This window comes from Schistocerca americana, chromosome 5 (assembly GCF_021461395.2).
Source record: "Schistocerca americana isolate TAMUIC-IGC-003095 chromosome 5, iqSchAmer2.1, whole genome shotgun sequence".
NCBI classification, from domain to species: Eukaryota; Metazoa; Arthropoda; class Insecta; order Orthoptera; family Acrididae; genus Schistocerca; species Schistocerca americana.
In genome coordinates, this window is record NC_060123.1 from 363,022,164 (window position 1) to 363,034,690 (window position 12,527).

Below are 12,527 nucleotides of genomic sequence, written 5' to 3' on the forward strand. Positions count from 1 at the left end.
CGGGGCGTAACCACTCATTCACAATTATTTCGCAAACATGTCTTTTGAGGTACCACTTATGCTGAAACGTCTTTGCTTCTGTTATCATACACTTTCACATAGGCCAGTTTTCGCTGTTGATTGTGATACACCCAACAGAATTTTAAGAACATAGTAAGGCAGCAGATATAGCTTTTATTCTAAGGAGGGGTCGACTCCACCTCGTGACGGTTAATGAGGAGATGCTTGAATAAATAAGCAACAGCACCATCGAGCTTCGTCTACAGGCAACAACGGCTGGTGGGATGGCAACATACTGATCGTAGATCGCTCATCGCACTGCTTTATAGCCAGCTGTCGTCCGGCGAAACAGGCCTAAGCACTAATCCGTGACTAGTGTTTACCGTATTTTACAAAGAATATACGTTCTACAGACTATTCGTCGATACTAATTTGTGTGTGTGTATGTGTGGGTGGGTGGGTTGGCGGGTGGCTGGGTGGCCGAGTGGGTGTATTTTTGTCGGTTAAGGACTCTCAACGACGAGGTTATCAGCGCCTATACGAAATTGGTAGAAAAGAATATTGTTAAAACGGAGAAAATGCGAGTAAAGGGATGAAAATCAATGTGAGATACAACCGCGCTCACCCTCAACCGGCCTCCACTAACTTACATCACAGAAGACAGTATCAAAAGTGTTCTGATGTTCTTAAACTGTCAAGTAAAACTTATACGCAGACAGGAAGGAAGTTGAGAAACAGATTCACAGGAACATGTAGCTCGCTGATCACGTTACTAATTTGCTTTTATCTACAGGTTGAAGACTTTGGCTCCACTTTCTCCTGTTTCAACAGATTACAAATTAAAATTTTCGGTTTCACTTCGCTTTAAAGATTTGCTTAAGTTCGTATTGCAGGCACCTTTATTGAGAGAAATGGCTGGTACTGCTGGCGTGTGAGCCCCGGTACAAGATTGAAGTGCGCATCATGCCGGTATCCAGTATGTACGCTATTGCGTCGCTGCTGGATTTTTGCGATACAGTGGAAGTAGAGCTTATAAATGCAACCTGGTGCTGGCGGTGTGGAGAAGCTGTCAGTAGTTTATAGACGTCGGTGACGGAGCACTGGCAGCCGGCACGCTGGTGCAGCCCGGCGTCGCGTCTCCGACAAAGAGTGAGAGTGAGGAGGAGGGGGAGGGGGAGCAGGCAGGCGGTCTGGGCCTCTCAGCGCAGTGCCGGGCGCGCGTGATTCCCGGCAGGCTTTTCGCTTTGTGGCGCTGCGCCCCGGCCTTCAAAGGCGGCGCTGAGCAGGCGCCAATCGCAACGGCGTCCCATCACCCGGGGCAGGCGCTGCAGCTGTCTGCACCCAGACGTGTGTAAACTGCTCGGAAAGAGGGTCGCACCACCTGCACATCTGCCAGCGGGTGTGACCTTTTAGATTCAGAGATAGTTCCGGATGAAAAATAAGGCGCTACCAAATACAAGCGCAACAATAACTAAAATAATTGCGGGCTGGTCGAAAATCCACATCTGCGAAATCAAAATCAGCTGGCGGGGAAGTCTCAGCACCGTGTTGCGCCACGTCCTATGCTCTAACATGCTTGTATTCTCCATGGCATGTGTGCACGATGTGGTCCACACGCTGCCGTTCGGTGCCCCTCTCACTCCTCGACAGCGACCCTCCGGAGGGCATCCAGTGTGCGTGTTTTCTGCGATGTCGCACTGCAAGTTTCTACTGGTCTCAGTCATGTTCAGTCGTGGTCCCACTCTATCACTGGACATTAGCGTACGGTGTGTCCACGCTTTACAACCGTTTATCCTTTGCCGGGGCACTTTCAGTGAGAAGTCTCACAGGCAGTGGAGGAATGGCAGCCCACTGTTCCTCAAGAACCGAAAATAGAGAAGGCAGTGATGATGGACGATGGAGTCTTGAGCGAAATCGATGATCTAACCCATCCCAAAGGTTTTGCAGTTTGTTCAGGTCGGGACCCTGGGCACACCCAACCACTTCAGGACAGCTACTGTCGGTAAACCATTACCGCACTGATGCTGCTTTATGATGGGATGCATTTTCAGAGTGCATTTTCATAGTGTTCCTCTACTGTACGCAGTACACATTTCTGTAAAATATCTTCATATGCTTCCGCACTTAGCATATTCTTAAGTGCGATAAGCGTTCCATATCCTAACCACAGAAAACACCCCATACCGTAAAACGATTCCCTCCATATTTCACTGTTGGAGCTACACATAGTGGCAGGTAAAACTCTCCAGACATTCCTCACATTCAAACGCATCCACCCGATTGTCACAGGTTATACAGTGACTCATCACTCCAAATCACTCGTTTCGAGTCGTCCACTGTGCAGTACCGTCGCTCTATATATGTCATTGTAGAAATTTGTGGCTTATCAGGAGCTGATTGATCATTACATCCAATTCTTCTTAAGAAAGGACGGAAGGAAGACTGGGTTTAGCATCCCACCGACATCGGATTCTATCAAGATGGCGGAGGAAATTGGCCCTGCACTTTCAAAGAAACCATCCCGGCATTTTCCTGGAGCGATTAAAGGGAATCACGGAAAACTCAAATCTCGACGGCCAGAGTAGGTTTGAACCATCGTCCTCCCGACTGCGAATCCAGCTCGGTCATTCTCCTTAACTCTGTACGCACATGCACTGTGCTACCTGGACTGCTGGTGGCGCTTTGGAACTCAGTTGTGATTCCTTCCGCTGATTTCATGCGAGATTTTACAACCATTCTCCGCAATGCTCTACTGCACTGTTCCTAAAGTACGTGAGGCCTGCCTGGACTTGCTTCAGCTGTGATTGTTTCTTCGGGCTTCCACTTTAAATCACATCATCACTAGACTTGGGCAGTTTTATAAGGGCTGAAATGGTCCTGGTGGATTTGTCAATCAAGTAACGTGCAATGACTAGTCCACGTTCGAAGACACGGAGCTCTCTTGACCGACCTATTCTGGCGTTATTGCTTCTCTACTGACAACAGTATTATCCCCGCCAGTTTCTGTAATTGCTAGTCCGTCTCTCATGACATCTAGTGGCCAGTTTTGCGTTACGTATGTGTGTCCGGATTCTTTTGATCAGGTAGTGTGTATACTATGCACGATGGAAGAAAACCATATGTTATAGTGTAGAAAGATTCAGTCAGCCATTTCAGTTGCTGTTATTGTCACGTATGAGTTTAGCAATTTGATGATGGCTGTGGCTAAAACTGGTAACCACTTAAATTGAACAACAAGTAATCTAGACGGTTAGTAAATAACTAGAAGAAGAGGGTATTCAAAGTGAAGCTTTCGACAACGCCACAATTGATTTTATCAACGCAGCAGCTTCAGAGATGCCAATACAGTCCAATGGGGGACACATCGACACATCGTCCCAGAGAGCCTTATTGCGTAAGTATTCCGAGATCCTATACTTCAGCACAAATCAAGAAACACGTCACTTTCTCTAAATTAGATCTCGAATAATGAGCGTGATCACAAGAGTAGAAAAATTCCAGCGAACACTTGTATCGACTATTAAATTCAGTTTGTCGTTAAATATGGTGTTTCTAGGAAACCTGCTTTCTCGGATCGTTAGTCAACATTCAAACAAGTCCTATTATTGAGTTTTATTACAAAATGAAAACAAATACAACATTTAACGCTGTGTTACACAGATGTGTCGCAAGCAAAGGGCGACAGACAAAATAAGAAATCTTTTCAGTACAACAGTTCCCAAGTCGGTGTTTCATAGATTGTACAAGCATAGTAACTAATGTCGATGCTGCTATAGAACTCTGGACCGCGACCAGTCCGGCGCTGTCGCTTTGTCGTCCTGGAGAGGGTTTGGTCAGCGTGCGATTGGCCACCGTCTTCTCACAGCCATCTCTTCTCTATCGTTCCCGACTGGCGCGCCGGCGCTTTGACTTATCGCCGTAACATTCTTCATTCCCCTCCCCCTAACCCCCTCTCCTCCCACAACGCCACAAAGCGACGGACCGTCGTGGTATAGGGAGTACAGCAACGGCGGGGAAGGAAGAAGCGTGGACGCTCTGAGGGACTGGAAGCTGTGGCTGCAGAGCACGTCACACTTCCAGTCGTACCCCACTATCTGGCCTTCGCTCTGGTGGAAACCTCCCACAAAAACGACCAGAAGGGTACGCGTCCGCCTCCCGAGGCCCAGACCCAGATGTAGAAGACGTCCGCTGCTGTGGCGTGGGAGGGTCCAGCTCCATCGGTAGGGCAAGAGGAGGCGGAGGAGGCGAACGCTGCTGTGGCTGCTTTGTCCTCGGAATCCGTGAATCTGGGGGAAGAGGTGCAGAAGGATCACGGTGCACATGACACTCGCGAATCTGATTGTGATATCGGCGCTGCAATCCGTCTGGGCCTGAAATCTCGAAGGACCTCGCCTCGTGCCCACCATCTGCTGCCACTAAAAACCCTGAAAAACAAAATATTATGCGGCGCGAAGCGATACTTGCGACCTTCCTCCGGCACCGTACCATCAGGAGGGTGAAGCAGTCTCCGATGGCAGCGGCCGTGTAGCAATTCCACCGGCGATGGTCCATCTCGTGGATGCGAAAGATAAGAGGCGAGAAAGAGTTTAAATGCTTGATCCCTGGTGTGTGCGGTGCGAAATTTGGCCATCTGCTGCTTCAATGTTCTGACAAAACGTTCCGCATCGCCGTCTGACTGTGGATGGAATGGTGCACTAGGTACATGCCGTATGCCATTGTGTTCACAGAATGTTTCAAATTCATTTGATGTGAACTGAAGGCCGTTGTCCGACACTATGATTTCAGGCAAACTTTCGAGGCAAAAAATAGAGGATGACGCCTGAACTGTGCTACGTGATGTTGTCGAGTTCATTGGCACAGCAAAAGGAAACTATAATAGTCTACCACAATCAAAATTCCAGAAATGTCCCGCGAAGTGTATGTGCTCACGTTGCGATAGTGATTGCGACTTGATCCAAGCGAAGCGGACTGATTTTCCGCACATGCGTGACACTGTGACGTCACCTGTTCTATTTGGGTGTCCATACCCTGCGACGCGCTTTGACTTTACGCCGTAACATCGACAACCTCTCTCCTCAAGTACTGTTTGCAAATCGAAGATGAGGGGGAGAACGGATTCTACTCCACCATTTTCCCTCTGCCACACACCGAAGCATGCCTTGTAGTGCAGATGTAGGAATAAACATTCGATTCTTACATTCACTGCACGGTCAACGCTACGCACAAAGGAGAATATGTAACATCACTTCAATGTAGGCATTACTGACTACTTTTTGCCCAATTTTCGCGACCGCATTGTCACCAAATTATATTACCTAATTACACCTTATTGAGCTGGACACCTTGTACCCCCTCAAGCCCATTTTTCTAACTTACCTGGTGACATATTCTACTATGTATTCTTCTCACTGCATCATTAGATAATTTTTACGTATGTTTCTCCTCTGATTCATAAAAATAAGTAGTTTATGTTTATTTAATATTAGTGACTTAGCAGCTGCAGAAGGAAGTTGGTGCCGAAAACGACGAAAACTTGTTTGCCTGTTTTGGTGTGGAGGTATATCCACAAACGAGAATTTTGTTCAGAGCTGGAAAATGTAGCGTGAGCGTTGAACACCTGTTTTTACTGACTCACGTTACCCAGCGCGCAAATGTTAACTGCTGCAGTCGTCCGAATACCAATTGTACTGTGCGAACAAAAGGCTTTCTAATTTGGAGAGCTACAATTGGTATTTATTTTGTCCCCATTTGCACACTGAAATGCACGTAGGAGTGCTCTTGCTGCAGAGTTAAGCCTACCCTTGGTGTCAGTTTCGTTGCCCTCGTTCCATGGTATCAAAAAGTATATGCACTTACGTTTCACATCACAATCGCAGTTATTTTGTTATTGGTTTATTTACTATACAAAAACAGCACTTCCCACTAATTTACCTAGCTTAAATTGCGTGTTGTTGCAGAATCTGCAGTTTCTGATGTTTCAGTGACCCTTCCTTTGAGGGGAGATTCCAACCCAAAAATTTAATTTTTCGTCTGCTTTTCCAGTTTCAACCGAATTTTAAAATCATGTCTATATTAGTGTTTTCGAAACTCAACTCTTGGTACTCAGACCACAATTTTCACATTCCAGTTTTTAGATATATTCACGAGACGTTGTTTACCAGTTCTCAGTATTCGTTTTATGAGAAGGGTTATTAATTTACTTTCAGTATTTTTTTTTGTCAAACAAATTTTCTTTAACTATGGGTAAATATATGTGATAGTCAAATAGTCAAACTACATTTTCTATAAAATTAATGCACTGAAGAAGGAAAATACTCAAGGCTACTTCCTACAAAATCTTCATTGAGATTGGTTAATATTTAGGATAAAAAAGTTAGTATTGACCTCAGAATAACAAACAAGCAGGAAACTTAATTTTAAAATTTCAATAAAAAAGAGTGCTATTACAAGACACATACCCATTGTAATTCACCAGCAACATTCAGTTTTACCTCCTGCTCCTGTAAAGCTTCTTCTTCTTGTAATTTCAAGACCAGGGAATTTTTCACTTCGTGGAATTTCTTGAATTTTTCCTTCCCCATGCAGCATCTTGTGCACTGTTTGATCCATCGTAGATCTCTACATAAGCAAATGTTCTTCTGGAAGGGTGAAAAGGAATGCTGATAACCCTCTTTTCTTCACTCTCAACATCCCATATTGAACTGAGAAACAGCTTCTACAAGACCAAAGAGTACCTTTAGATTTTTTTCTTCGAACTTTCATTTGCGTTTTGTGTCCTGCCAACAGTGCATCTCGCCAGTAGTACATCAGATGCAAGTCTCTGATTACGTTGGCAGTTATCACTGTGCCAGGGCCCCTCATCCAATTCGAACTTCAAATATTAATCAGACGTAATTGTAATTCTAAAACAACCAAATCGTTTTGGGATCTAAGAGTAAGCACTCCAAAGATTTGAACAAGAGATTAAAACCTTTTTGAAAAAGAAATGAAATTTCATGGTGGAGCTTCCCATTGACCATAGCCGTTCTGTTACCTTTCCATAAGTGTTTTAGAGAACATTCACTAAAGAAGAGCTGATGTGTATAAGACATTCTCTTGCAAGAGACTGCTGTGCGCACAAAGGCTACCGGATTATCGAATATCGAGTTGTTATCAACTTCACGGCTTGTTGGCCTATCAAGTATGTGCGTTTCCCTTTTGTTTTCTTCTTTTGTCGATTCGCATGGAACTGTAGACGCGACTAATAAAGAAAATTGAAGTATATATGCCGTTCGTTAATTCTGTTTCATAACGACGAATGCCTCACAAGCTCTTAACTGATACAACAAATAAATATGTAAGTGCAATGCAAAGCTGACAGATTATAAAATTTTCCATTAAACGAATATGCATCACGCCATTAGCGGGATTGAACCTGCTCCCCCTCACCCCTTTCCGTCCCATCCAGGCTAACTCCGTTAATTCGGTTTATGAGTTCAGCGACGCGCTGGATTGGTCTACGCTAAGCGGATAAAGACAGCTTTGCTGCTATTTCACTTCGTGGAAATACGGTTGACGCAGAATGCTTGTGTGCTATCAAGTCAATCAGCTTGAGCAGTTATTTCGTGCGCATATTATGCAGTTCCGTTTCGTAACAAGATAGCCAGTACGCAAATTGATTCACTTATTATTACTGCAACATGGGAGTCGGCAGTAGGAGAAAGAGCGGAAGGGAAGGGGGGGAAGACGCTAAACCTGGAAATTTTTTATATAAATTAGTTGGTCAGCTTATAGACCAGTCATGTCTTGAGCACAAAATTTTATATGTGAACATGTCATATCCTAAGAACAAAATTTTATAAATGACACAAAGAACTTATGACGTCCTAGAGAATTGATGGGTTATTCACTCAGCATACGAATAAAAACTCTATACTCAAAATTCCACGTGGGAGATGGGGCAACAGAAAATGTTAATGTCAAATGATTTTAATGTCAAACATCGCGTCAGCGCAATTAACCAATTCTCGGGCGTAACAATGTTTCGGTGTGGCCGAGCGGTTCTAGGCGCTTCAGTCTGGAACCGCGCGACAGCTACGGTCGCAAGTGTTCGAATCCTGCCTCGGGCATGGATGTGTGTGATGTCCTTATGTTAGTTAGGCTTAAGTACGAGGGTTGTTTTTTAAGTAAGGGCCGTTCGCGCGTGTAGTCCCGTAGTTCGCGCGGACGCCGCAACAAGCCACCGCGCCACTTGCCGGCATCCTTCCCGTTCACACTGATGCAAGTTGCAGCTCTGTAGCTGACGTGTACGCATCGCTGTGCTACTTTATAATCTTTACGATTATTGAATCGCCCGCCGCGTGTGAGATACGGCCAGTGATGCGTTTTTTGACCGCGAGAAGCCTATCAGCTGCAGAAATTCATCGTCAGTTAACAGAAGTTTATGGCTTGAATGCAATGAGTGAAGGTAAAGTGCGTCAATGGGTTAGAGAGTTAAAAATGGCCGTCAAAACGTCCATGACGAAGAACGCTCAGGCCGGCCCTCTGTGATCACTGATGGTTTGGTGGATACAGTCGAAACAAAGATTCATGAGGACAGAAGATTCACAATTTCCACTCTTTCTTTGGAATTTCCACAAGTTTCAAGATCGGTTTTGTACAAAATTGTGTCTGAAAACCTAAACTTTAAGAAACTGTGTTCTCGGTGGGTACCCAGACTCCTCACAGAGGACCACAAAGGGAAGAGATTTGCCGCTTCATTGGACTTTTTGATTCGTTACGAGGATGTTGATTCAAATTGTCACTGGAGATGAAACATGGGTATCCCATATCACTCCCGAAAGCAAGCGACAATCGATGGAATGGCGACACACAACCTCACCCGTCAAGTTCAAAGCCAAACAGAAACTGTACAAGCGCAAGATTATGGCAACTGTGTTCTGGGACCGGCCCGGTGTTTTGCTAGTGGACTTTATGCCACGGGGAACGACAATCAACTCAGATGCCTACTGTGCAACTCTAAAGAAGCTCCGCAGAGCAATTCAAAACAAAAGGCGCGGCATGCTGACAAAAGGAGTTTTGCTCCTGCACGATAACGCTAGGGCTCACACCTCTCAAAAGACTCGGGATTTGATTGATTCTTTTGGCTGGGAAGTTTTGGACCATGCACCATACGGCCCCGACCTTGCTCCTAGCGATTTTCTCCTTTTCCGGTACCTGAAACACCATCTTGGCGGGCAGCGCTTCAATGACGACGATGAAGTGAAAGCGGCCGTGAACTCTTGGCTGTCGCAGCAGGCGGCCGAATTCTTTGAAGAGGGAATTAAAAACTTAGTTGTACGGTATGACAAGTGCTTAAAAAAACAAGGCAACTATGTAGAAAAATAGGTAAAAGTGAGTAGAATCAGAAAATAAAAGTTTTTTTACAAAAGTATTTGCATCTTTTTTTAAAAATAAAAACGGCCCTTACTTAAAAAACAACCCTCGTAGTTCTAAGTTCTAGGGGACTGATGACCTCAGATGTTAAGTCCCAGAGTGCTCAGAGCCATTTGAACCATTTGAACGATGTTTTTGGTCTCATCCTATGCGACTGCAGTACTCAATTTCTTCAAACTGTTTTCTCTCCTTTTAATTCCTGTATTCCTCGATAATCTGTCTTACACAATTTAATCCTCGTTTACAACTGCAATTTACACGTATCGTCTCTAAAGCTTCAGTCATTTCCTGGATTCCTTAGCAGAAGTTCCATAAATTGTCCCTATTAACAATGGAAAGTGCTTCTCAAATATTTTGTCTTTCCCACATTGTGTTTGGTATCGCTTCATTTTGTATTTCACCTACCTTTTAACAGTGTTCTGTAGACTCACGTCGGAGATGCCAGAAAGTTTTTCTGCTCCAGTTTTTCCACCCTGTCTACCTTTCCCGCTGAGAGTTAACATCCCAAAGATAAAGACCCTTAAATGACGTAGGTCACATAGCTGCGATTTCGTGAGAACAATGTTTATTCAGAAAGCAAACTAATAGCGAAAGTGGTCGTATTTAGAGCTACTGTTACACGCGAGCGCACATCCATTTGTCGCAGTTCAATCATTCACAATCTCATCCCGAAATACAAGTTACCTACGCGAAAAGTTCGAGTTCACACCAGGTGCGCGGCTGCTCGCCGCTCAGAGACTGAATCCCGCGATACCACACAACGCGAAATTTTTAAAGTCGTTTCACTTCCTAGCTGCCTAAAGACCGACTGTCCGCTTTCGCGTCTCTTTTACATAAAACCAATACAATTTCCTTCTTAACTCTGAATGTCACAGCAAGTAGCCTTGTACCAATGTGCTTTCTGTTAAATAAATAAAGAACAAAAGTAACTGTTATGCACTGAACTAAACAACAGATGTTCTATTACCTGATGTTTCAATAAGGTGTCTTGCTGTCATCGTTCAATATGTTTTGTGTGGAGGAAATGATGATCTGATGCTTAACTGAAAATAATGATAATTTTAATTTACTGTATCTTTTAAACAAATAAAGGCACAGTTGATATTTACAAAGTTTGTCATTTTAATGATGCTCTTCTATATGAAATATCGATCATTAAGATCGATCAAAAGCGTTCAGACTTTAGCATTCAGGTCTTTGTTACAAAACTTGTTAATTTCACTTTAACAGTAAATCCTAAACTATTACAGATATGATCAATATTCAAGTTTCATTGGGATCACCATACAAATTTATGGAGGATGCCAGATTAAAATTACTGTGGCTTCATTCCGTGCATTACTACAGAATTAGTTTTCATAAATGTTTCCCTTTATGGCCGATCTCAGGTCCGCCATATTTAACACTGCCACATCTCCTTGGCCGCAAACGGCTTCTACTGAGTTTCCCTTCGACGTAGGTTCTGATCTGTCTCACTGGCACACTACAGTGCTTTAGCCACAATAGACAATAGACGTCTGTGTTTCCCCATCTCGTGTTGAATCTGCGACCTTTGTGGCACGCAGTCCTGGACGACAGGGTTCGTTTCACAATTCCTGTAGGTTGACTCATTCGGTCATATATTTAAATGAGAGAGTAACGCTCGTTAAATCACACCGCGCAGTAGGATTTACTACTGAACAGTGCTACGCTCTAGATGTACACTTTGAGAGTCATCATTCAGTTTTCCACGTCATTATTTGCATACAAGTAATACAATTTTAATGAAAAATATTCCTTTCTTTGTGCCAAAATGTTTCTGATGTCTCTCTTTCGTCCATCATCTTGTGAGGTCATGCTGCAACTAAGTACTTCGTACATTTCCATATTTTTTTTTACATTTCGCTATTTTAATATTGTTTACACCAATTTTATCACAGTTTTCTTCTATTTGTTTACTATTAATCCGAGTTCTGTCGTCTACAGGTCACATCGCTGTTAAGTTCTCCCGGTTTCAGACGAAGTGGTAGATCTGAGACATTGTTGTACCGTCGTCGGAATTACGAAATTTTGATGCACTGCTTCTTCCATATTCAACAGCTTTAGCGCTGAGTTCAATGATTCGTTAGATTAAAGCTGGTTTTCTCTTGGAACAACCCACTTTTTCTAGAAGAATTGTAAATTGTCGTAGTTTCTAACACCCATTCAGGTTTGTCTCAGAATTTTCAATGTATTAGCCGCAGGACTTTGTACAAAATTTCCTCTGGCTCACAAATGCCGTGAGCATATCTTTTCACACATATATTCTTTCCGTTACTAAACGCAAGTAATGAATAAATATAAATCATAAATGATTCGTCCTTCCGTGTGAATTATTTTAGATAACATATAGTTAACTCAGACTTATCCTTCCGCTAACTTATATTCACCAAGGAAAGTAATGTCTCTGTACGTACTTTACATTCTGACAGTAGCTTTTTGCTCGGTTTCTCCCGTTTAATATACATTACAATCTGAGATCTGCAATCGTGAGGTGCAATAAGTACTCAAATGATAAATACAATGCAGCAATACGTCAGGCTGGATGTTGGGAACTTTTAACTGCATTTTTGTCATCGCGGCCTTCGTTCTTCCCATTTGCTAAAAATGTAACGTGGGTTGTCCGACTTCTCTGCGGTTGCTAAGGGAAACACGATAGTAATTACACTTAAAAATACGTTTATTTGTTCGTGTAACGACTAGAAAACGTAAATCTGTGGGAATGTTAATTTGTTAAAATAGTGGAAGATTAGAATTAGAATACGGTCAACATGCTGCCACTTCCGGTATCGACTCGCACATCACGAAATTCAACTTGTCATTTGTGTCCCTCCACAGATCCAAGCTACAAGGCCTGTGAGGCGTATTTGGGACAGCAAAATTAACTCATTAGCTGACTTATAAAAAAATAAGATTATTGAGCTTGAACTTTTTATCTATGCAATGGCATCTGGCTATGGCTATTTCACTCATCAACTTTACATTCATCTTACATTGCTTGCTTCATCTTACTCTCTAGCGAAATATTGCTAACTGAATCGGTAAATCCTGTAAAACAGAGTGAATGCTGCCTCTAATTGGTAACGTAATCTGTG

General features: G+C 43.4%; 1 protein-coding gene across 1 annotated transcript in view; it reads left to right on the forward strand.

Moving 5' to 3' along the window:
* Positions 1–963: 963 nt before the first annotated feature.
* LOC124616385 overlaps positions 964–12,527 on the forward strand; it is a 160,305-nt gene continuing 148,741 nt past the window's right edge. The window contains exon 1 of the mRNA XM_047144690.1: positions 964–1,068. Within this exon, the coding sequence (XP_047000646.1) occupies positions 964–1,068 (105 nt within the window). The remainder of the gene's footprint in view (positions 1,069–12,527) is intronic.